Genomic DNA, 26,618 nt, shown 5'->3' with positions numbered 1-26,618 from the left:
AGTGGAGACAGCAGTGTGGGGGTTGGCTATTGGATCAGATATGGTTTTACCTCTATGTGGAACTTGAGTCCATAGGTAAATACATTACACTTGTAGATAAGAAGAAAAGAAAAAAAAAAAGTTATTTAGGTATCTGATTAGCTCTGCACCCCAGGGACCTCCACTTTTGCCCAGGTGTGAGAATTTGGTCTATAGAATTACCTGCATCCTTTCCCACTCGTCCATCCAATCAGCCACCTTTCTCCCTTCAGAGAAGTGTCTTCATTTTCTCCTTCTTTTGTTATTTTTATTGACTTCCCATGACTGTTATTAAATCCTTCCCTCTTTTTTTTAATGAAGCAGCAGAGCCTTTTCTTTATTTTGTTTTCCTTGTTTTGTTTTTTGTTTTTGTGTTTCAGAAATGACAGGGCTGTATCACAGAGTTATTTGAGAGGGTCAGTCAGGGTAATGTTTATCATTTTTGGACAGTGTGTTCACACAATCTTTTCCAACCAACAGGATAGCAAAGAAAAACGAGCAGCGACTTAGGGGACAGACTGGCAGATCTCCACTGGAATTCTGTCCAAGCTGAGTGCCCTTGGGCAAGCAATTTAAAAATCTTAGTCCTAGTTTCCTGTTCTTGAAAATGGGAATAATATCACTACCTCAAGGAGTTCCTGTGTGGAATGCAAATAAGGTGATGTAGGTGAAACAGAGTGGCCAATGCCTGACACATATTACCTCCCTTATCCCTTTTCTTCCTGTTTTCAAGCCTGCAGGCCAGGTGCAGACAGATGTGCTGAAAAAGCAGGATGCCTCAATCCCTGAAGTGTATTCTGGAAGGCAGTAGTCCTAAGAAATGTCCCATGAAAAAAAATGTGATCAGAGTTTAAAAAATAACGTGTACCTTAGCCCCTTCTGGAAATTTTCAATGGGTTATCCAAATTATTGAGAAGTCCTGCAACTAAGAAAACTAACTGGTTTCATTAACTCAGTGCTACCCCTACTGATCTGACCATGAGATCTTTTGGTCAGGTGATCCATGGGACCAAGGACTTTTTTTTTTTTTTTTTTTTGAGACAGAGTCTTGCTCTATTGCTGAGGCTGGAGTGCAGTGGTGCGATCTCAGCTCACTGCAAGCTCTGCCTCCCAGGTTCATGCTGTTCTCCTGCCTCAGCCACCCGAGTAGCTAGGACGACAGGTGCCCGCCACCACACCTGGTTAATTTTTTGTATTTTTAGTAGAGACGGGGTTTCACCGTGTTAGCCAAGATGGTCTCAATCTCCTGACCTCGTGATCCGCCTGCCTCGGCCTCCCAAAGTGCTGGGATTACAGGTGTGAGCCACCACGCCTGGCCTGTTTTTTCTTTTGTAGCAAAAAGAGACAGAGAGACTCATCTTCTCAAGTAGCTCCATAGTTCCAACAGCATTTCTCTCACTCTCTCTTTTTTTCAAATGTTATTTATTTATTTATTTATTTTGATACACAGTCTCACTTTGTTTCCCAGGCTGGAGTACAGTGGTGTAATCTTGTCTCACTGCAACCTCTGCCCTCCAGGTTCAAGTGATTCTTGTGCCTCAGTCTCCCAAGTAGCTGGGATTATAGGTGTGCACCACCACTCCCAGCCAGTTTTTAAATTTTTACTAGAGACAGGGATTCACCATGGTGGCCAGACTGGTCTTGAACTCCTGACCTCAAGTGATCCATCTGCCTCAGCTCCCAAAGTGCCGAGATTTCAGGTGTGAGCCACCACACCTGACCTCAAAGCATTTCTCATACATTGGCCTTTCTAGTCTACAAACACACCAAGCTCCATCCTGTGCTGGAATTTTGTACCTGCTCTTCCCTCTGCCTGGTTCTGCCTCTGCCCCAAACCTGTGTATGGTTTATCCCTTCATTTTATCCAGGTAGTAGTTCAGATGTCCCTTCCTCATGGATCCTTCTATAAAGTGCCTTACCCCTCTCCACCACCTGTCACTCTCTATAATTTCACCTTGGTTTAACGCCCTAACTGCATGCATCATTATCTGAAATGATCTCATTTATTACTTTTCTTTGGCACACACCCTTCCTCCTGAAATACATAGATAACAGTCATCTTGTTTATCCCCTCCGTCCACTATATTCCCAATGTACAGAACAATGTCTGGTGCTCAGTAAAGCCCCCAGTGAAGGTCTGTTTAATAGATGAATCAGTGGGTGATGTTTTACCCTGTTGACAATCCTAAGAAATAAATTATTTTATTACTTCCACTTTACAGATAACGAAACTGAGCCTCAGGATGTTATATAAATTTCCGAAGTCAAACAACTGTTAAATGGCAGAGCAGGGGCTGGAGCCCAGATTTCCCTGATTGATAAACCTTGTGCTCCTTCTACCCTAGAAAATGAAGCATTTCAGATACTCATTTTCTTGTGAAGAACTTAATGCGCACAAAATAATTGGGGAAGGCACTGTTTATACTTTAATGGCTCTGCAACTTAAAGAAGAAAATTATCTTTCCCTCTGGGTCTTCATAAGAGCCCAGGTATCTTCTGGGAGTGCAGAGTAAGAATGCCCAAACTGCTAGGCACAGGTCAGAAGAACAGCTTGGGAGCTAGTAGCTTACAGAGTAAATATATTTAAATTGGAACCATGTGGTTCCTTCCCCTGGTGCTTACACAATGTGAACAGATGCATTGTTTGGTGTCAAAGCCCTTGTGTTGACTCCACAGTTACAGCCTCTTTGAGGTCTCCACATGGTACAACGCTGAGGCTGTCAGGACTAAGAAAAAGGGCTGAGAATTGGAGTTGTCTCAACAAGTGTTCCTTAATGCCAGTTGCCCTGCATTTCAGAAGGAGAGTATTGGAGAACTGCAAAGCTCCCATCAGTGAGGGTCTGAGACCTAAATTAAATGCTTGTGTTTTTCTGGGTATTTAGACAAGTACATTGGTTTGTGATATGTTTTGGAAGCTTTTAGCTCCCCCCGCCTCCAGACTTTATTTCTCACTATGCTTTTGAGCAGAGGATAGAGAACAGGAATAGGTCACAGTAAAACCCTTAGTTGGGTATCGTGAAACTGAGAGAAAACAAAAACAAACAAACAAACAAAAAAAAGTGCAAAACTTTTCTGACACTGGTTTGGCCAAAATGTCTCCCTGTCTTCTAGATAAAAACGGGAACATAAAAGCCTTGAGGTTCTGGATGCAAATCTACCCATCTGGGTATACAATAGGCCAGGTGTTGGGGGTAGACACAGTCAGAGAGGCAAAAGTCAGAGAAAACTGCCCCTTAGAAGCTTTTAGCATTAGGCAGAATCAACCTCTTTAAAGTGTTTAAGAGCTATTGCAAGGCACCATCACCATTGGTTTCTTGCCATTTAGGAAACATCTGCAAGGAATTTTTATTGGCACTGCAAAGTACACCAAGATGAAATAGGCATTTTCTCTGCCCTCAAGGACATTCTAGTCCAGAAACACGGGACAAGGTTAACAACAAGGCCTTTGGAGTCACCTCTCTGGATGAGCACTTAAACAAGTAACGTAATCTTGCCAGTCCCCAATTTATCCAACTGTAAAATGAGTAACACTTAGCTCATAGGGTTGTTGTAAGGATGGAGTGAGCTCACGTATATAAGCAATCAGCAAATAGTAACTAATATTATTGAGTGCTTGCCTAACTGTAATACAAGGGGAATGATAATCCAAGAATGAGGATTTGATGCTGTTTCTGTTTGCATCCTTAAAGATTAGCCTGCAATCTGGTATGTTCCACTGGCACTGAGGAACTGAGTTTTTAATACATCAAACATGAGGCAACAGCCTTAGAGAAAGAAGGGTAGAATACCCATGAGGGTGCTTGCCGAGGGACACAAGGGAAAGCTTCCTATGGAAACTTGCATGATGCTTAGACCTAAAGAACGGGTGGAATTCAGACTGGAAGAAAGGTAGAATTCAGAGTTGCAGCAAGATGCAAGTCATAGTCTCCGTACAACTCCACTAATGATGTGTAAGTTACTTCACAGTTTATAAAAGACTGCTACCTCCATCATCTCAGTTGAGTCTCATGGCTGTATGAGGTTGGCCAAATTTGAGAGTATACTGAATCTCAGAGATGTGATGTACCTTGCCAACTAGGTAATAGAGCATAGGTGTATTTATAACATCAGCTACCACTTTTATTTATTTATTTATTTATTTATTTATTTATTTATTTATTTATTTTGAGATGGAGTTTCACTCTTGTTGCCCAGGCTAGAGTGCAATGGTGCAATCTCAGCTCACTGCAACCTCCGCCTCCTAAGTTCAAGCTATTCTCCTGCCTCAGCCTCCTGAGTAGCTGGAATTACAGGTGCCCACCACCACGCCCAGCTAATTTTTTTTTTTTTTTTCTTAGTAGAGACAGGGTTTTACCATGTTGGTCAGCCTGGTCCTAAACTCCTGACCTCATGGTCCGCCAAACTCAGCCTCCCAAAGTGCTGGGATTACAGGCGTAAGCCACCGTGCCCGGCCCAGCTACCACTTATTGAGTGCTTAGCATATGCCAGGAGTTCTGCTATGCATTTTTTTCTAAACTGATTTAATTCTCAAAATGGTCCTTGTAAGTGGGTACTCATAAAATACAAAAAGGGCCGGGCGCGGTGGCTCAAGCCTGTAATCCCAGCACTTTGGGAGGCCGAGACGGGCAGATCATAAGGTCAGGAGATCGAGACCATCCTGGCTAACACAGTGAAACCCCGTCTCTACTAAAAAATACAAAAAACTAGCCTGGCGAGGTGGCGGGCGCCTGTAGTCCCAGCTACTCGGGTGGCTGAGGCAGGAGAATGGCGTGAACCTGGGAGGCGGAGCTTGCAGTGAGCTGAGATCTGGCCACTGCACTCCAGCCTGGGAGACAGAGTGAGGCTCCGTCTCAAAACAAACAAACAAAAAAGAGTTTTTGCTCAACTTGGTGCCTGATAGAAAAATTCAATAAATATTCACTGTAATCATGATGATCCCCTTCTCACAAATAGAAAAACTGAGGCTATTCAAGGTTTAAATCTTGATAATGTACAAAGCTTTCAACTGGCAAGATTTGAACTCTGGTTTGTCTGTTGCCATACCTTGTGCTCTTAATGAGAAATTTTATTCACTGCCTCTAGGGTCATCTTTACCCTAGCCAGCACCTCTTTCTGTGCACAGTCTCAAGCCCCCTGAAATCTTGGAGAAAGAGGCTCTTAGCCTTTATCTTCCAACTGAGTGTGGCTGTCCTGTGAGGAGACTCCTTCTTCCCCTTTTGTTTCTTTCCTCCCCAGCTGCGTGCACTTCGCATGTGAGAACACTGACTGCCCAGAGCTGGCTGTGGAGAATGCTTCTCTCAATTGCTCCAGCAGCGACCGCTACCACGGCGCCCAGTGTACTGTGAGCTGCCGGACAGGCTACGTGCTCCAGATACGGCGGGATGATGAGCTGATCAAGAGCCAGGTATGTGCAGGTGCTGAACTCAGAGCCTCTCTGCAGCCCAGAGAAGGCTTACTGGGTGTTGAACATGTTCTCTGCTAAATACCCAGCAGCACTTAAAATAGTGCTGCCACACAGTAGGTGCTCAATAAATATTTATTGATTAAATGAATGAGTGAATGAATCAATTAACCAAGCAAGCAGTCTGGAATCTCTAAGAAAAAGGGTTCTTGTGCTGACTGGTGTTCTACACAATACTTGCCAGTGTTTTTGTATAGGTTGCAAATCTCCAAGACCATAGGGCTGAGTATTTTGGAATGAATATCTTACAGTCAGAACCCTGACATAATTGAATGGGCTGCTTTAGGACGAGGTGAGCCCTGTCAATGAGATGTTCATTCATTCACTAATTCATTACAAAGCATCTGTTCACTGGAAATTGGATGCTATACTAAGTGCTAAAGAAGAGGAAGCCGTTAAGACAAACCAAGTCCCTCCTCTGAAGGAGCTTCATGCCTAGTGGTGGAGGGAAAGTCAGACAACTCATTAATAATGACCGCACTGTGTGATAAATGTTGTCAAGGGAAGTGTAGGGTGTTGTGGAGGTACAGGGAGATTCATGGGAGGTGCCTGGGAAAAGTGACATGGATCAGCAAAGGGGTGTGTGTTGGGGAGAAGGAAGAAATATATAAATATATGCACTAGGCACAGGCATGGATAGTATGTGGAAGCACATTGATGAGGAGAAAAAAAAAAAAACATGCCACAGATTGTTTGTTTGTTTGTTTTCTTTTTCTATACTCACCCAAGCAATGAGGCTGGAAGGGCCAGCTGAATCCACTGGTGCAGGGCCCTGTCGGTTTTGTCAGGAAGTGTGGGGTTGATCTTTAGGACAACAGGGAGCTGTTGCAGGAAGTGACATGGTCAGATCCTGGTGACAAAGTCTCTTCTAGATACTCTATGTAGGTGTAGCTTGGAGTTCAGCAGTAAGACTGGTAGCAGGGAGACCCCCTCAGATAGTCATCAAAGGAGTCATGGAAGATAGGACGTGTCCTGCATGAGATTAGTGGTAGTGAATGATTTGGAGTGATGTGACAGAATGTTCCTTCAGCAAGATGGTGCTATAATGTCCCAGGTGGGGCATGGGGGAGTGGGACAGGTTGTCCTGGGATTTGATGATTTCCGTCAGTAAATGTAGCATTTTCCAGGGCTGGCCAGTGGACTTTGCCTTCAAACTGCAAGCACACAGGGCACATTCCTTATTGTTGGGAATGCCTATTTGTACAGAACTTCTGGACTTGCTCTTCTTAGACACCTACTTCTGTGTGTCAGACTTGGCAGGCCTGAACTCCTGTAGAAACAATGAAACTATTTTGGCAGTGAGGGACCTCAGTCAAGCACACATCCCTTTGATGTGTGCTTAAGAGGGAAAATGTCCTTGCTTTTAAAATCCCAGATCAACATTTGGCATCTCCAGTCTCTAGGATTTAGTGGCGTCCTCCTTGAATGAAAGCCTCCAGGCTGCAATGATTATCCATCCCTTGGCTCCGTAGCACGGCCTTGCTCTCCGCCCAGCTCTGCCATCTTGTAGTTCGGTTCAAATCTCCATTTACTCTTTCATTTTTCCTAGGCTTTTTCTGACTTTGTGCCTTTCTCTCTTGACTATTGAGCCACTAAATCTCAGAGTAGGGAGTCGATCTTTGAGCAGTTCTTGAGTTCAATCCATCCATTTTGCCAAAGGGAGAACTCAAGTAAGGAAAGGAACTTGCCTGTGGTCTGATAACATGGAGGAAAAACATCCAGGTCTCCTATAGCCATGGAGAGTGCCTACTGTGTGCCAAGCACTACAACAGGTTCCTAGTAACTCCCCTAGAGCTAATAAAAGACACAAAAATCAACACTTGATGTCCTATCATTAAACTGTATTTCACAGTCTGTTTTGTGAAAGAAGTCATCATGCCCTTTGAGGTCTCAAAACCTCAAGATTCTCACAGTGAAATGGAAATCATGATCTGGGAGACTCTATAGACAGCAGTTAAGAGCATAGCCTTTGGACTCAAGTCCGACTTATCCTTTTTCCAGCTGGTTAACTTAAGGCTGATCATGTAATGTCTCAGAGTCTCAGTCTCTGTGTCTTTAATTGAGAACTGAAATATCTAAATCATGCAATTATTGGGATCATTAAAAGTGAGCTAACGTTAAACACTAAGCATTGGTCTCCTAGTACCTGGACGAGACTCTGAGCTGTCACCTTGGGAAGAAGGGTATTTCTCCACATCTAGGGCTCAGTCTGCCACTCCTCACTATGCACGCCTCTGCCTTTCAGATGGGACCCAGCATCACAGTGACCTGTACAGAGGGCAAGTGGAATAAGCAGGTGGCCTGTGAGCCAGTGGACTGCAGCATCCCAGACCACCATCATGTCTACGCCGCCTCCTTCTCCTGCCCTGATGGTACCACCTTTGGCAGTCAGTGTTCCTTCCAGTGCCGTCACCCTGCACAATTGAAAGGTATCAAGAACGCCTTCCCCAGCTCAGCCTTCCTCTGTCTATGGGAAACCTAGAGGCTACATCCAGGCTCTCTTTCTGGCTCTCAAACACCAAAAGTGGGATGGGGTTTTATCTGTGCTCCTGACTTCTTCCTACCAATTGTGTTTATGTAAACTGCCCTGCTGTGAAGACAAGAAAGAAAAAAGAGAGTACGGATAATTATGACAGTGAAGCCCTTTCCAAGACCTTGGAAATCTTGCAAAAAAGAGAAGAAAGAGAGGATAAAAGTGAAGGAGGGAGGGAAGAAGGAAGAGAGAAAAAGAAAAAAGAGTTGCATTTGGAATTGATGAAATGAATTCACTCGTATGATTAGGGCCAGTAAGCCTTACGAAGTGATGAAATGAATTCACTTGTATGATTAGGGCCAGTAAGCCTTACGAAGTATTATTCCCATTTCACACCAAGCCTCAGAGGGTTTAAAGAACTTGCCCAAGGCTGCACCATCAGTGGTGGGGACCATATTGAAGCCCAGGTCTGTCTTTCTCCAATGCTGGCTGCTACTTATCAAGAGGGGCCAGCTAGGCAGAGAAGAGCAGATATGGACAGGAAGCATCTGGCATCCTCCTGAGCGAGGCACCAGGGCTATTGAGGGGAATAAGACTCTGGCATACCAGAAGTCACATTTTAGAAAAAAGTGAGTAGCTGACCTGGGTGTCCTAGAATGCTGGGATTAGATGTGGAATGTATTAATAACTCCAGACTAGGAAATCACACTTCTCTCAATCAATCAGAGGCCTTTGGGAAAGGGAAGTGCATAAATTAGCATTGATTATTACAGCCCTCATTGTGGCTAATAATAATCGTTAATCAAAACAATGCATATCCTTCCGCTGCCAACTGTGGTTAGGGAAGAGTGACCTGGCTGGGGAGACAAGGCCTTAGGAGGACCATCATTCTAATAGTTGGTGATCCCAACTTTGCTTTTCCTTTGACTGGGCAAAGGTCCTGCTGCCTTGCTCTTGAACTTGATATTGCCACCTAATTTGCCCTCCTACCCTTATCTCAAGCCAGGGGGTAAAGAGGTGATCAATGTCACCTTTCCTTCTTTTACTTGCTTCCCTTTCCTCCTTTCTACATTTTGTTTTTCCTTTGATCATAACATAGTTTAAACAAAAAGAACAATAATTTTTTTAAAAAATCTTTTATTTTAAGTTCAGGAGTGCATGTGCAGGTTTGTTATATAGGTAAATTTGTGTCATGGAGGTTCATTGTACCGATTATTTTATCACCCGGGTATGAAGCCTGCCTTAATACGCTTTAGCCATTTTTCCTGATCTTCTACCTCCTCCCACCCCTTTCCCTGTGAATAGGCCGCAGTGTTGGTTGTTCTGCTCTATGTGTCCATGTGTTCTCATTATTTAGCTCTCACTTATAAGTGAGAAGACGGGGTATTTGATTTTTGGTCCTGCATTAGTTTGCTAAGGATGATGGCCTCCAGCTTCATCCACGTTCCTGCAAAGGATATGATCTCATTCTTTTGTATGGCCACATAGTATTTCATGGTATATATGTACCACATTTCCTTTATTCAGTCTATCATTGATAGGCATTTAGGTTGATTCCATGTCTTTGCTATTGTGAATAGTAAAAGCACTAATTTTAAACAGTCAATAAATTATAATGATAATGACCAGCTTGAAATCCCTTCTGCCCTCAGTTTTTGCCCCACCTGGCCCTCTCCTCTATTCGTACCTCTTGTTCTTCTTAATCTGTCTTATTCCTCTGTAACTTCTGTTAAAGTCTACCCCTTACCAAGTCAACCCCTCTGTTCCTTGCAATCTCCCTGTACCAGCCCTTGGCTAATGTAGCCTCTCGATTGACTGCTTGTCTTTATTCCAGTCCAGCTGGTGCATTTTTGTTTCCTCCAAACAATATAGTGGCCAATATTCTTTCACATTCTAACATGCTAGAGATGGACAAGAACTCAGAGATGGCTTTGGTTTAGGGACAAACAAGTTTGGTGATTTGTTCAAAGTCACAGGTAAATTCATACTTTATGCATTCAACAAATGAATACCAAGGACCTGCTATGTGCTCAGCAGTAGGCTAGGCTCTAGGAGTAAAGAAGGTACAAGATACAGCCCTTGCCTTAGGATCTAGAAAGTGCCAACAACATGAGGCAAGTGCTTAGAATACCAGATTGAAGGTCTGAATTTCTCTCCTTGAGTTCTGTTCTATGTTAATTTCAATCTTTACGGCACTCCAAAAGAGACTCGATCTCCTGGGTAATCTTTTAAATGAAGTAATAAAAATAAGTACCTCTCTTTTGACACTGCTACAAGTTCACAATTATTTTAATGCTCATTAGAGATTGGAATTTCCTTAGCCACACTTGTAGAAAGGCTGAGCAGGATGTATTTCTCTGCATTAAAAGATGAACAAGTGAACTTACAGAGTCCCAAAGCTTGATGGAACCTAATCTCTAATATCAACACCTCTACCAAGAGATATTACCCTCTACCAGGAATTTCAGGCTCAGACATGCCTTCACTTCATGTCTTGAATCATGTTCCCCCAGGAAATACAGTGGGGGAATGAGGGCAGAAGACATGGAACTGACAAAAGTCAACAGGTTCTCTTCTAAAGCCAGTTGCCACTGTGGGCAACTAGAGCTCAGTCCCTCTGGGAAACTCTGGGAGATGGTGGAGAACATGCCTCAGAGTTATTGCAACTCTGGAAACTGGAACATGAATCCAACAACTCCACCATTAGTTTAGTGGTGCTTCCAGGGGCATTAATTCCTTGGTACTTTAAACTCGCCCTACATATGGACAAAGTAAGCATCCATGACCAGTATAACAAGCCTCAGGCAGAGAGTTGGCAGTGCAGTAAGCATCTTTCACAGCGTACAGGCCAGTGCCAAGAAGACAAAGGAAGGGCACATCATGTATCATACGCTACTTTCTTCAAAGCCACATTGTAGATGCAGGGTAGTGGCTACAGCTGGTGCACGGAAATACTGCCCGGCTGAAAACTCTCTTGGAGTTTGTTGCAGGGATGGGAGGACATATCCATGGTCCTGAATCACCAGTGCCTGCTTTAGCTGTGGTGCACTGCTAACTCATATTCACCCTCTTCCAGAAAGCACATTTCTGGTTTGCATTTTCTCTCTTGATTAGCATTTTGGAATCTTTATGTTCTCCTGTCACAGAAGAACCATGACTTTCACTTCATAATTTACAATATACAAAGGTAATACAATGTACTTTTTTAGAGTCCCAACACCTTTTCCGCAGATATGTTATCTCTCTTGGGCAATTTGAAGAGGGTGTGCTTCCTGTACTTTTTATACAGCTCCCCTTCTCACTAACCTTGTGCTTTACCTGGGCACCCCAAAGCAATGACTGCTCCGATTGCAAGGGCAATGCAAAAAGAAGTTTGTAGACCCTGGTATTCTGGATGCTTCTATGCTTCTATGGAAACCAAATGAATCACCTTTCTGCACACTTTACTCTTTTTACTTGATGTTAAAATATCTATAGTTGTCAGTCTCACAGTTTATCAATGTGGAATCCCCTCTGGGGTTTACAGACACCAATCTGCCTTTTGCTAACCGGATGAATCATACTGACGAAGAAGAAAAATGACAAAAATGAGAAGGAGTAAGTGGAGAAGCATATATAAAATTGCAAAGTACTTTCTCCCCTTTCTTCCTTTTCCTGCTTTTTCTTCATAGTACTTGGCACCTTCTGGCACGCTAAGTAGTATACTTTTTAGGATAACTTATTGTACTCCTCCCTGTTCCACTAGATTACAAGCTTCAAGAGAGCAGAGCTATTTCTATTTTGTTTTATTTTATTTTGTTCACTGCTTTTCCTTCAACATATAAAAGTATCTGGTGCAGAATAAGCACTAAATAGATGTTGGTTGAATGAATGAAGACTTCTGTGAAGATTCTTTCAGAGCTACTAATGAAGATGAAAAGAAGAAGGAAAGTGGGAGGAAGTGGGGAAGTGAAGGAAGGAAAGGAGGGAAGAAGGAAAGAAGGAAAAAAGTTAAGAAGCAAATGAAGACATTGACAACACTTTCATGGGCACTTTTCATAAATGTTGTTTTATTTCATCTTCTGAGCACCCTGAAAGGCAGAAGCAATTGTTTGCTTTTCACAGATCGGAAAATTGAGATTTGATGCTTCCAGAATGAATAATAAAAGCCCTGCTGATCATATGTAGTAGCCAACTTCCCATTAAAAACAACCATCTCTGTAGTTAGACAGAATTTGTTTTGAACCTCAGTTTTGTCTTTTGCCAACTAGAATAACTTGGTCGAGTCACCTCTTTCTGAGTCTTCATTTCCAAATAAAGACTGTCATACTAAATGCACTGTTTATTGTGAGAATAAATGAGATTGCATATCAGAAGCCCTCGGTACACAGTAACAGCTCAATAAGTCCTCGGTACACAGTAACTGCTCAATAAATGTCAGTTTTCTCCCTACCACTCCACCCCTCCAACCTGCAACTCCCTGAGCTTCCCAAATGCTTCAAGCCCTGGTTGTCAACACCATTCAGTAATAACCAGGAAGAGGAGAGTTTGGTGGAGAAATACAAGTTTAGGCCCTCCTCTATTTGTCTCGGGAAGGTTTTAGGCAGGCTGTGCCTCGATAATATATGAGCTGGCAGTGAAAAGCCTAACTCCCGTGTTTTACTTTTATTTGCAACGTTCCCCTTCAGACCAGCTTCCCGATGGCAATCAGCACTCTGTCAGAGCTGGCACAGGCTACGGGGGAAGTGCTGCTCTTTCAGCTGCTTTGGCAAAGCTTCACTGAGCACCAGGACCTGAACAGAAAATCAAACCTCCTGATAACACAATGCTGTCATTTCCAGGCATTGCTGTTGGGAGCTGGGGGAGGTGGTAAGCAGGACAGATACAGGGGTGCTGGGCCCAGGGGGAGAGTGGCAGCTTGACGTTATACAGTTGACGTTATACACTCACTGATATCAGAGTATGCTGTAGTTTCTGGTATGAGCTTTTGCTGGCAACTATTAGAAGGCAAGTTCCTCCATCTCTGTGTTCAGATGCCCACTTGTAAAGTAAGAAAGATGGATTCAAGGATTGTGAATGTGTCTTTTCTATGCAGCAGAAGAGGCTCAGGATCAGAAGTCAGAAGCCTTGGATTTTAATTCACTGTAGACATGGGGGTAATTCACTCCCCCCATTTAGATCTCCTCTTCTTTGTGGCAGCTCTCTTGATCTCCCTAGGCTCCTCAGTTGGAAGTGGAAGGGGTTGGAATTCCACATAAGGGATCTCCTGGTTTGTCAAGTCAGCTAAAATCCAAGTGGCTATGCATTAGCTTGGCTAGCTTGGCTATCAGAGACTCCTCCCTCCTCTATCCCTGCTTGCCCTTGTCTTCCAGGCAACAACAGCCTCCTGACCTGCATGGAGGATGGGCTGTGGTCCTTCCCAGAAGCCCTGTGTGAGCTCATGTGCCTCGCTCCACCCCCCGTGCCCAATGCAGACCTCCAGACCCCCCGGTGCCGAGAGAATAAGCACAAGGTGGGCTCCTTCTGCAAATACAAATGCAAGCCTGGATACCATGTGCCTGGATCCTCTCGAAAGTCAAAGAAGTAAGTGGGGTTGGAAATGCAAACTCATGGGCTCTGGGAGGACAAGAGTTAGGTTCAAATGCCTTGCACTCATTTCTTCACTGGAGGCAATGCCTGCCATTCATCCCATTCTGTTCTGTGAGAAGCTAGAAGGATTTGTTAATAATATTAGCTTTGGGTCAAACAGAACAAACTTTAAGTTTCAGCTTGGCTGCCTAATGGCGATGTGATCTCAGACAAGTGACTTTACTTCTCTGCACTTCCTTTTTTTTTTTTTTTAAGCAATAAGAAGGGTATGATAATAACAGTTACAACGTAAGGTTCCTATGAAGAACAACTGAACACGTGCATGTAAAGTGTTCACAACGTGTTTTGCACATAGTAGTTGTTCAGTAAATGGTGGATAATCATAGCATCATGGTTCTAACACCCATCAGAACACTCTGTAAAAAAGGGGAGAGAACCTGGGGCTGGAAGGGCCTGAGTTTTGTGTCAATCTACATGTAGCTGGAAGCCTGACATTTCTGCCTGCTCTTGCTAAAAGAGTTCTGTGGATGAATTATCCTTAATCCCTACACAGGCCCCACCACCACCCAATAGGTCAGGTGGGGAATCAAAAATAGGAAATAGGAAATGGGGGCCCAGCTGGTGGTGTTCATGCAGGGCATGGATCTAGCCAATTGGTCTTTGAGATGTCTCCTCTTTGATCCTTTCCTTGAAGACGGGCCTTCAAGACTCAATGTACCCAGGATGGCAGCTGGCAGGAGGGAGCTTGTGTTCCTGTAACCTGTGACCCACCTCCACCAAAATTCCACGGGCTCTACCAGTGCACTAATGGCTTCCAGTTCAACAGTGAGTGTAGGATCAAGTGTGAAGACAGCGACGCCTCCCAGGTAAGCGTCCTGGAACTTGAGGTTGATACCATGGTCCCTTTCCTTTCTGCTTACCAAAAACTAGCCTATACTTCAGGAACCACTTTCTCCAAGAGACTGTCTAACTAGGCTCAAGTTGTATAATGGCAGTGTCAACAGTGCAGAAGTTAAGAAACTGGGCTCTAATTATCTACTTTCATAATCTCTCTGAACCTCATTTTCCTACCTGCAATACCATATTTTATTTGCTCAGAGATTCTTAGCTTTGAATTTTTTTAAGCATTGGAACTTTTATGAAGGAAATCATACATGGAATCCCAATGTATGAAGTTGATAAAAGTTAAGTTCCTCAAACAGGAATGGCCAGGGCTCTTTTGCCAGTTTGCTACCACCATTACCACCCATGTTGGTCCTTGAAGTATTTAAAATCACAAGACTGCCACTATACTTAGACATCAATTGGCTCCTGAAGCATAAGGAAAAAGGGGACCATATTTAGATGAGAAGTACAGTTTTGAGAACACCGTGGAAGAAAGGAAGAGCAGAAGGAGAAAGGTTTGAATTTTATCTCAATGCACATGTAACTGAGAGCAAGTCCAACACTTCTGCCTGCCTCTGCTGAAGGAATTTTCCTCAAATCCTACACATGCTCAAAAGGACAGTATGGTAATCAAGAATAGGAAAAAGAAACAAAAGGCTGAAAAAACCTTAAGTCCACAAGGAGCTCCATCTCCATCAAAGCAACCATGTAGAGTTGATAACCCAAGTCCTGTGTTTCACAGGTGTGCAAGGATCATCAGCCAGGTGGGGACAGATTTCAGTGCTGGCATCATCTTCAATCAGTCTTTATTGGTCTTTGTCATTTCATATTAGCCTCCAAATACCAGGCACTACCAAACCACCGTTCTGAATCCCTCTCACTCCCTCCACATCCAAGCAATTACCGAGTCATACCCATTCTCCCACCACAGCGTCTCCTGAAGCTGTTCTCTTTTGTCCCCAATGCCACTACCCTGACTCAGGCCAACGTCATCTCTTTGATGAGCCACCATGCAGCTTCTTGATCATTTTCCTGTTTTCATTGCTGTGCCTCTTTCCAGTACCTTCTTCACATTTCAGCCAGAGTGATTTGAGCAATTATGTTAATCTCTCTGAACCAGGAGCCCCCATCCCTTAGGATAAAGTCCCAACTCCTTAGGTTGGCATTTAAGACCCTTCCCCCATACCAATAAGATGGATCTTCCTTCCCCACCTCTGCATTCTCTACCTTAAAAAGAGTTATCCTTGTACCTTTTTCAGCTGCCTGACACCTCATCTTCCTTCGCAATTTAGCCTAGGCATGCTTTCCTGCGGGAGCCCTTCCTCAATGTCCCTTCCACTGCTGGGCTCCGTGGCCCTCCTCAGGTTTCCCCCATGCCCCTCCTCAGATTCCCCCTCACAGCATTGGCCACACTGCGTTGTCACTGCCTGCTTTCATTCCACATCCCCACACTAGGCTGTGAAACAGTCCTTCACTGCATCTGCACCCGTCCTTGTGCCTTCAGCACTTAGGACAGTGCCAGGCACCTAGTAGGTACTCAGGAAATGTCACCAGAACTAAGGGCAGGAGGAAGGACCACAATGAACATCAAAGGCAGGTTCCTCCTTTTACAGGTGAGAAAACCAAGACTCAAAGAGGTTACTCAACTCCCCATGGTGACACAGCTGGCATCAGCCGAGTCACAGTCAGAATCCAGGTTCCCCTGTCTCCAACTGTAAATGGGCTGAGTCCAGTAGGCACCACCTGAGAATCCTGCTCTCATACATTCATGGCATCTGTGTCCATTCATGGGAGTCATTCCCATCCTTGACTGCCGGGGAGGCAGAAGCCAGTGCCGGAACAAACAAAGGCTAGAAATTACCATGGCCTCTTGCAGGCCGATCAGCTTCCCTCTCACTCCCTTACATAAAACTGTTGCTAACAGTTACCCAAACTGATGAGCCAAATAATATTCTGGCTGCGGTCATGTTATCAAACTGAAACTCAGCCTGCCTGGGGCCTTCCAAGTAACTTTCATGGCCAGTTTGTATTTAAAGGAGAAGAAAATGTAAATGTATCAGATGACTCAAGCAGCTCTGTTTGGCAACTAACGGAGAGGCTAGTCGCAAAGGAGCAGGGTATTGCTCGTCTGCTTAAAGAATGAGGGTGTGCGTGCCAAATGGACTCCTAATACAATTGACATTTCTACTTTGTACTGAAAATGAATTTCCTCTACCCTCAGACCAGGGGCCTGAGAGCCAAATCTAGTATTCACCTCAGATTCCCTCTTGCTGCCTATAAACATAGCAGAAATGCATGGCCCAGAGCATCTTGAATCAGCTTGTATGGAGCAGGGATTCTTTGCTTTCCAAACAAGTTTCAGATCCTGACGGGAAAGGACAAGGGCTATTGTAGGGGAGATTCACACACTCTCTTCCACTGCCACTAAAAGCAAATACAAACCTCACTTTATTCATTCTTTGGGAGCCAGTATAACACTGGATCTGTAGTTTGAGTTCAAATCCCAGCTTCATTACCTAGTCACTGGAGGCCAAGTTACTTAACTCTTTAAGCTTCACTTTCCTTGTATATAAAATGAGGAGAAAGAATACTACATACCTCGTAGTTTGTTTGTGAAGATTAAATGAGGTAATGAAAATAGAGCATGTCTATGGGACCCACTGGCCTTGTGCAGTGCAAAACCTATGCAATCATATGTGGTAGCCCTGGGGACTAGACAAATGAACTAGCCTGCTTTAAGGTCACTCCAGTGGTGAGACTCCCCTATGCTCTATGTGAGCTCCTGGAGGGCCTAGAAACACAACAGATCGCAACCTAACCCTCTGCTGGCTAGCTCTAAATACTGAGAAGTTTTCTGCTCTCTGCATATGGCTAGTCAGTTTTCCCAGCACCATTCATTAAATAGGGAATCCTTTCCCCATTGCTTGTTTTTGTCAGATTTATCAAAGATCAGATGGTTGTACATGTGTGGAGTTATTTCTGAGGCCTCTGTTCTATTCTATGGTCTATATATCTGTTTTGGTACCAGTACCATGCTGTTTTGGTTTCTGTAGCCTTGTGGTGTAGTTTGAAGTCAGGTAGTAGGATGCCTCCAGCTGTGTTCTTTTTGCTTAAGATTGTCTTGGCTCTATGGGCTCTTTTTGACTTAAAACCTAGATAACAGTTTGATAGGTGCAGCAAACCACCATGGCACCTGTATACCCATGTAACAAACCTGCACGTTCTGCACATGTATCCCAGAACTTAAAGTAAAGCAAAAAAAAAAAAAAAAAAAAAAAAAAAAAAAAAAAACTGAGAAGGAGGCACCCATCCTGCATGAGGCCAGAGTGTGGAGTAAAGAGACCAGCATGAGCCGTAGTCAAACCCAGTCCCTTGCTTAAATAAACCTGTAGAATAAATAGTACTGTAGCTCCTGTAGACCAGCACTTCCCAGTAGAACTTTCTGCCGTGATACAAATGATCCATATCTGTGCAAATGATGACCACTAGCCGCGTGTAGCTATGGAGCACTTGAAACATGGTTGCAGCGAATGAGCAACAAAATGTTAACTTTTATTTAATTTAAAATATTCAAAGTTGAAGGTAAATAGCCATACTTGTACAGTGGCTACCATATCAGACAGTCCAGCTCTAGCACTTATGGTATTCTTGTCTGTTTAAACCAGCACAGAGAACCTTAATGATATCAGCTTTCTTTGTCTTTGTTTTTGAGTGTCTAATGTGTACCAAGTTGCTGCTGCAGGCTTGCTTTCTTTTGACAGCTCACAACATACAGTTGGAAAAGAAACAGAATCCCCATTTTACAGATGCAGAAAGAAGGCCTGGGGAGGCTAAGTTCTTGCCTGTGGCGACAAAAGAGCAGGTGGTGGTCTTTCTGATCCCTAGCTCTGCTCTTTCCACTGCTCCCAACATTTTCAGGGCAGACCAGCAGCGAAAGGCAGAGATTTTATCCCCAGGGGGTGAGGAGCTACTCATCTCAGGGTTTAATGCAGCTCAGATGGCCCTAAGCTGGTTGATGAGATAACATAGGCCTGGCTCGCTGTGAGAAGCACTGTGGGGGCTTTATAGGTGATTCAGGGAGTGGCCAGCCTTGGGATGGGGACGGGGTCTTTGGAAGATGCATCAGCAGGGGAGGAAAAAAGCTAAAGGTGCTTTGTGGGCAAAGTGATGCACCTAATGATGGATTTCAGCAACTCAGCAGGAGCAAGAGAGAAAGAGTGTGGTGGAATCTACAACACACCCAGCTCATTGCACAGATCACAGAAGGTGTCTCTGAAAGCCTTTCTGCCACAAGGGGTGTAGACCTGCACTCTCCATTTGTGAGCCCTGCCAACGACGAGGTATAGCTCACATATGTGCAGTGCCTCAGCTAGGTTTTCATTTCCGGGTTGTTAAATGTTTGGCCAGCACCCAGGATGTCCTAGAGGAGTTCAGAAGAGTCACAGACCCATGTGATGTTAGAGGTAGGCAGGACCTCAGAGACCCCCACTGCAGCCCGCTTGTTTTACAGATGGGAGCCCTAAAGCCCAGAAAGGGAAAGAGACTTACCCTGAGTCGTACAAGCAGAGCCAGGTCTTAAACTACGTCACATCGTAATTCACACTTTCCACTCATCCTCCCTCGTGGGGCAACATGTCACCCCTGTACCTACCTTGGAGGATACAAAACGCATAGGAGGGCATTGACTGGGAACAGAGACAAATGATTCACAGCAGTTGAAATATAACGAGCACTTACTACGTGCCAGTCACTGGGATGAGCACTTTAGACTGATTGCTTCATTTAAGCCCCATGGCATCTGGCATTACTGCCCCATTTTACAGATGGGGAAGCTGGTGTAAACTGGTTTGCCCTGTCTTATACAACCAGATGTGGTGGAACTGACACTCTTGTTATTAAGTCAGCATGCCTCCAAATCTTAGCCATCTAGCTCCTGCACTTGCTGCCTGGGTTTTTCTTGCTCGGATGCTGCTACATTTCTTCCTGCTATTATTTTGTTTATTTTCGTGTCTTCTAAGGAGAAGAAACCTAATACTTCTCCCTCTTTCTTCCTCTTCTCTTCTTTTCCTTCATCCTACTAGGGTACAACAGCTTACAGTCAAGAGACATGGTTCTGACATTGGCAACCTCTGTGACTTGGGCACATTACCTCCCCTTTCTGGCTGCTGTCATTTCTAAAATGCACTGCTGGTGGGGTTGATTCTAAAATTCTCTTAGAGACAGTACAGTAGAGTGAGTAAGAACCTCATCTGACAATTACAGAGCTCAGTATGTGTGTTAGGCTTTAAATGCTTTATATAAATGGACTCATATGATCCTCATGATCACTCTCTCAGGTAGTAGACTCCATGCCCATTTAGCAATCAGGGAACTTGAGGCATAGAGAAGTTAAAGAACGTCCCCAAATCTACCCAGCTGGGAAGTTGCCAAGCTTGCATTTGAATTCAGGCAGTTTGACTTACACCCAGGCTCTTAAAACTATGACACGAGCATCATTCGAAAACTCACTTCTTTGCTTTCTAACAGTCAGTTCCCAAGTCTGCAAAAATAGTATAATTTCACTCTACTGTATTGTTCAAGTGATTTTTAAAGCACTGAGCATGTTATAGGTGTTTGATAATATTATTATATGCCTTCAGCTCTCTGTGGATCTGTGTAGCTAAAGCAGCAGGGGAGTTAGAGCTCAATATGCTCTTGTAAAAACAGATGCACAGGCACAGAGAGGCAAACTGTTTTACTGAGAGATATTCAGTCCTCTTATAAGAGATTTCACCTTAGCATGAAGAATTGTACATTTGGAGTCAAACATACTCAGTCAGTTCCCTGACAACACCCAGAAAAAGTACCCTCTGGTCTTCCCAGATTGCAGCTTCAATTATGCCAGATCTTCTCTGGTCAAACTAGACTCAGTCAGCAATAATCGACTACGAAGTTCTAAACCAGGTGGTAGGCAATTTCTGAATGCACTAGCATCTACTCTTAAAGAAGGATTTAAAAATCCAAAGAGGCTCCAGAAAGTCTGCTGTGCAGAGGGCACAGCAAGGGCAAAGATGTGGAGGTGGGAAAGCAAGAAAAGTTTGCAGGAGAAACAAAGCGATTCACTTGTCTAGAAGGAAGGATATGTACATAGCAAGAGATGGAGCCAGAAATGTCATCTAGATTCCACTGTAGAAGCCCTGAAGTGCCAACCTACCAGTATGCCTCGTTCTGAAGGCTAAGGTGTCTTAGCAAAAGGATGCTATATATTTTTAAAAGCAAATTTCGCAACACAAAGTACCAGATGAACTGGGCAGGAGAGAGATAAACCAATGGTAGCAAAACCAGTGCTTTATGCTCCCACCTTTCATTCATGGTGGGGCCTCCCCAGTGTGAAACTCCATGAGCAGACTCCGGCTACTTCTAATACATTCTCTGTTACAAACTAAGCTCTCCAGCCAGCCCTGGCCCAAGTAGTGCTGAGGTCTGCAGACCTTCAGGGGCTGGAAGCCAAATGCATCACAGGCCCAGGCCAAGGCTCCAGGAAATTGGGGTCAATTTCCTACTCCCCAGAGGGCCCAGGAGAATCATGGGGCCTAGAGCCTGGGGCTCTGAGAGGGAGAGTCTGGGTTCTTTGAAGCCACATGAAGCTGCGTAACTTTGCCATGAGCCCCTACAGAACCTCTGGGAGTGAACTCTGCAAGCCGCCTTGCAGCTGCATGCTCAAGATGGGCCACCCTTCTCCCAAGACCAGAGAGGTTTCCATTGCAATTGCACCCTCCTTCTGCCGGCACAGGAGAGGCCTGGAAAGGGGCCCCTTTCTCTTCCAATCCTGTATCTTTGCAGCTGTTTTCTCACATAGGGGAGCCTCAGCTTACATGAGTTCTTTTAAGGAGTTTATTCATTTTCTCATGCATTCATTCATAATTTATTCCCTCATTCATTCATTTCTTCATTTACTCACTTGTACATTTATTTCCTCATCCACGCATTCATTTATTTTCTTATTTCTTAAAGAAATACATTCTATCACTCTCCACCAATTCTTGTTATGAACAAACAAGAATTAAACAAACAATTCTTGAATGAACAAAAATGTCTATTAAGTGATGAATGAATGCACTGAGTGGCCTGGACCTGTTAGGCATTGTGGAAGACCCTGAGGATACAAGGTTGAATAGGACACCGACCTGGGGCTTGAGGAGCTCATTGTCTTGTTGCAAAACCGATGATAAACAAATAGGTAATGTCTTGTCAGAGACATTTAGGTAGTGCCCCATGCAGAATTGAGGTGGCACGAGAGCAGGATGGGTTGTGCCAGATAAGGTGTTTGCAAGGTAGACAAGGCGGGTGGGTAGGAAACATAGCAGACGGAAGGAGCAGTGAGCATGAAAGCACAACATATGATGCCTTCACGAATGCAGGCAATTTAAACTGAAGTTCAAGGTTGGTGGTGGTGCTCTGGAGAGCAAGAAACTGGAGAATTAGGCAGAATTAAGGCTGGGAGGGTTCTGGAGCCAGCACAGGAGTTTGCATGGAAGCTGAAGGTCACAGGAAGCCATTGCATAAATTTTTGCATTGGTGGAGCACAGCCAGCTCCTCTGGCCTCATGTCAAGTTTCTCATCTTATTATAAGTCTGAAAGGGGTAGAGAATATATAGCTTGTTCTTAGATCCTTCAGAATGTGGGTCCCCTGCACAGAAACCACCTGTGATTCTCCATTTCTTTTTCGTAGAGTCTAAACTACTTACGTTGGCATTTAAGGCTCCACACTTTATCTGTGTTACCAGCTCATCTTCCCCTTCTTCATGCCTTGAGTCATACAATTAGAACCACACCAGGCCCTCCAACATGCACCATGTTTTTCATTGTTTGCACATGCCCTTCCATCTTCCAGGAGTGTCTTCTGTTCCTTTTCTGCCTGTAATTCCATGCAGCCTTGAAAATCCCTTTCCATATATCATTTCCTCTAAGTGGCCTTCCCTGATTGTCCCCTCATAACCAGTTACTCTTCCTTGTGTACTCACAGCACTGGTATAATATTTAATCTGCCTCACTGAGCACAGTCACAGTGACATGGCTGGTGGCTCACATGACTGCCATTCCCACTAGCCCGCAGAGGCGGGCACTGGCTGTCTTCACTTCTGCACCCCACAGAGCTGGGCACAGATTGGACACTAAGGAATCTTACTTGAATTAACTTTCTGAAATTCGGAAGTTGGAAGGGGACTTCAAGAAGGGATTATGTCTTCAAGCTGCATTTGCCTAATGCTTTGCAGAAGATCGAGAAACTGTAGTTCCCTGTTTTAAAGAATTGGGAGGAAAGCACAGATATAAATACCCCCATATCACCCTCTTCATGCCATTATTGTTGGAATGGAATGGAATGGAATAGAATGGAATGGAATGAAAGAAAGAGAAGATCAGGAAAGGAAAAGAAATGTCTTGGAAGAAAAAGCTTCTCAACTAGACTCAGATTACTTAGTCAACATATGACAGAGCCCTGACATAGGATACTTTCTCACTATTTAAGAGGAAGCAAACTTTAGTGCTCCTCATTAACCCATGCACTTACTCTCTGTGTCAGTCAGGGAGCTGATGGGCTCCTACCCTCGCAATTAAAAAAAAACTCTCACACACAAATCAAAACTATAATTGGCTCTGATTGAAATTTCTGAAAGACTACTAAGCTTGGACTGGCATTCTGGAAGATCTTGAGCAAGTTTCTTCCCGGTCTGAGTCCTCGGTTTTCCAATATATAAAATGGAAACACACTAACAATACCTCCTTTTCAGGGTGGTTGAGTTTCAACCATTGTTAAGAAATTGTTTTGGAACACTTCAGAGCTCTGGAGAGATGAAAAATTGTTTTCTGTTTTATTCTGAATAGCTTATTCAATTGGGGCTGGTGTCTCTCTTGGTCCTGACTGTGTTTCTCTGTTGTTCAGGGACGTGGGAGCAACATCATTCATTGCCGGAAAGACGGCACCTGGAGTGGCTCCTTCCATGTCTGCCAGGAGATGCAAGGCCAGTGCTCGGTCCCAAACCAGCTCAACAGCAACCTCAAACTGCAGTGCCCTGATGGCTATGCCATAGGTATGGTGGGCCCAAGAGGGGAGCAATAGGAGGGGAAATTCCTTCCAGCAATTCAGGGCTAATGCCTAGGTGGGTCATTGAACACCCGGTCACATGAGTTCCTGCATAGGCACTATGGAAAGAGAGATGAATGAGTGTAGACCATGCCCTCCCAAAAAGAGAATCAGGGACAGGGATATGATGACCCAGTGGTGGGTAAGTGTAAACAGTTACACCAGAATACAGAAAAACTGTCAGGTGCCTGCAGGGGGGACACAGAAGACTCCCAGAGGAAGGGATGCTTACGTGGGGATTTGAAAAAGCTTGTCGGGGAAGAAATGCTATTTAGCAGGCAGAAGAAACTCTGTGACTGAGGAGCAGGAGTTATGAAAGCACACGTCACATTTAGGGAAGCAATAGTAGTCTAGTACAGCTGCTTTTATTATTAATTTTAAAATTTGCATCATACTAAACATTCATGAGTACCTGATATAGTTCAGGCCCTTCGTCAAGCACTTGAAAGGCATTATATCTTATTCTTGCAATAACCTTTAGTAGATGAGGGCATCAAAACTTGAGGGGATAATGGAACATGCTCCCAAATCCTGAGACCCATCCCATTCCAAAGCCTGACTTTTTCCCGTGGCATCTCAGCTGCATCCAAGATGAGCATAAACTGCATTTTCAAAATACTCTTTGTATGGTGACAGGCCAGCTCAAGAAATACACACAGTGAGGAGAGACAAGCTGGGAATGTATGCCAGGGATTTGCCTCGTTGAAACCAGGTATCTGGACGGATGCGTTAATCACAAGCACCACAGCTTTCCAGGGTACTCAGAGTGCAAGGAGTGTGACCTCATTTAAGGGCAGTGATGCTGACCTTTTGGGCTGATTCCCTAATTGACCATGATGAAAAGCCTAGGGAACTGAATGTCCTTTCTCCTGGCCAATATGATTTATGGAGCAATCGCCAGGGATGTCTGCTGTAGAAGGTTATCTGAATGTGCAGAGACCCAACATGATTTTCATCCAGCAAACAGAGAGTTATCACTGCGTGTCCAGAAGCAAGGCCTGTGGTTGGAGAGGGAAAGTTCATGGGGACTGTCCGTCCCTTTCTGAAGATGAAAACACATGCACTCAGATAGCAGAAGTTCTTCACCTTAACTTACAGTGGGAATCAGCACTCTTGCATTTAGCCCAAGACACTGGCTCCTGCATGGGTCAGAAAACACCAAAGCACATGATTGCTCTCACTGATGGTTTGGAAGGTACTTTAAGATCTTATACAGCCACCAATTCATCTTGTGTGTAAGTTCTTATACAGCATCTTGTAATGCTGACCAGGAGGGTTGCAGAGAGATGGGATCTTATAGGACCTGCTAATATAGGCATTCTAGAAGGTGGGGCAACACGTGTTGCCGTGGTGAGCAGCATGGGCTGCACCATCCCAAGGCCAACACTTTCTTTCTCCTTTCCATCATTCCTGATAGGTGTGCGTGGTCCTGATAGGTGTGTATGTCTGTGAGAGGGTCCCAACCTCCAGCTCAATCATAATATGCAAGTGAATATTCATTCATACTCTTAACTGGCATTGAGTGGCCCTGCGAGAAAAAGCCTAATTAAGTGACCTTTAGGGAAAAACTACAGAAACAAATTTACTGCATATCTATACCCACGGACACATTCAAATACATTCACATGTTCATACATAAACACATGCCACATGCTGAAATGTTTCATAACCAAACAGCCCCAAACACATACATCATATAGTAGGCTCATGCCTAACACCTACACATCAGCCAAATACCACACAAATGCATCACTCACACAAACACATACATACACAGGTAGCACATAAACCTATACATAGCACTCACATGCAGTACATACAAATCTCATACTTCAACAAACGCAAACACATTTTATGTCCCAAAACATGTCAAACACACAGAAAGATGAACAAAAGGCAAACAAATCTCACAGACGCATTTACACATTTTATTCACATGTCTCAACTGTATGCAAATGAGTACAATACCTGGGTCTCTTCTCTCCATCAGAACAGTGGAGAAAAAGGGGAAGGGGTGGGAGGGTGGTATTTACCTACTTAGTATTTTCATGGTCAAAGCAGAAAGGGGAAAAAATCTATGTGATATTGCAACCTGAATTAACTCCCCTTTCCTGTACCCCAAGTCCCCACGGCTGGCGCCCAGATGTCCATCTTATGAACGTGATAATCCAGGGCAGATGATGAGTGCATAGGGACACTGGAGGAGAGCAGAGAGAAAAAGCCACACAGGGAGACAGGAAGGCTGAGGATGAGAGTGAGAAGCAAGGCAGGAGAGCAGTTGTTGCTCATCCACTCCTCAGCCCCAGCTGTATCCTCGCTTTCCTTCAAATGCCCCTGACTTCCACCTCCCAGGCTGAGCCCTTCCCTGGGGAGAATCCACTTTGCTAAGGAGAGGGATTTGATCACTGGCCTTATAAGCAGGGGTGAGATATGTGTCGGGCTTAGGGGCTGGAGGGCACCTTCTGGAGTCACCCAGACCAGCTCCCCCTGCGTGCCTCCCCCAGGCCACCTGGGGAGGCTTCTGTGGCAGTTATGAGCCCTCAGAAAGTTGCTGCTGCTGCCACCAGGGCTGCCACCCTCCCTGCGCCTCCCGGGAAGGAGACGAAGAGGCCTGGTGAGATCACCACTCTGCAAGGATGCCAATTATGGCTCATATATCACAACACAGCAGCCTGGTCCTAAAGCCCCAGAGCTGGCGTGGGGGAGGGGAGCCTAGGAGAGGGAGACGCAGAGGAAGAGAAATTAAGACACGACTGCTGCATTGGACAGCAAGTGTCTCCTGTTTTGACCACGAGTTTTTTTTTTTTTTTTTTAATTTTATGTTTTTCCTCTCTTGGGATAAGATAGCCTTTGTCTATTTCTCAGAGGCTGCATTGTTTTTTTCAAAAGAATTTTATTATCACAGCCTTGTCTCATCTTTGCTACCTAAAAACTCCTTTAGAACTGGTCTCACGATAAAGCATACCCCATAAGCAGTTCCTCTGACTGCTTAGGGATCTTTGCTCCTTATTCTCATCACTCATCGTTTCTTGTCTCTCTGGCCCCTCACCATCTCTCCTGCTTCGATGGCTGCCTCCTTCTCTCCTGTC

General features: G+C 44.4%; 1 protein-coding gene across 1 annotated transcript in view; it reads left to right on the top strand.

Annotated features, from left to right (window-relative positions):
• The window catches only part of PAPPA (pappalysin 1), a 249,545-nt gene that overhangs the window by 189,432 nt on the left and 33,495 nt on the right, over window positions 1-26,618 (top strand). Inside the window, exons 15-19 of the mRNA XM_025359303.1 lie at window positions 5,254-5,422; window positions 7,725-7,908; window positions 13,304-13,514; window positions 14,215-14,386; window positions 23,329-23,476. Of these exons, the coding sequence (XP_025215088.1) occupies window positions 5,254-5,422; window positions 7,725-7,908; window positions 13,304-13,514; window positions 14,215-14,386; window positions 23,329-23,476 (884 nt within the window). The remainder of the gene's footprint in view (window positions 1-5,253; window positions 5,423-7,724; window positions 7,909-13,303; window positions 13,515-14,214; window positions 14,387-23,328; window positions 23,477-26,618) is intronic.

The sequence above is a fragment of the Theropithecus gelada genome, chromosome 15 (genome assembly GCF_003255815.1).
Source record: "Theropithecus gelada isolate Dixy chromosome 15, Tgel_1.0, whole genome shotgun sequence".
Taxonomy (NCBI): domain Eukaryota; kingdom Metazoa; phylum Chordata; class Mammalia; order Primates; family Cercopithecidae; genus Theropithecus; species Theropithecus gelada.
This window is presented reverse-complemented; position numbering and strand designations above follow the sequence as displayed.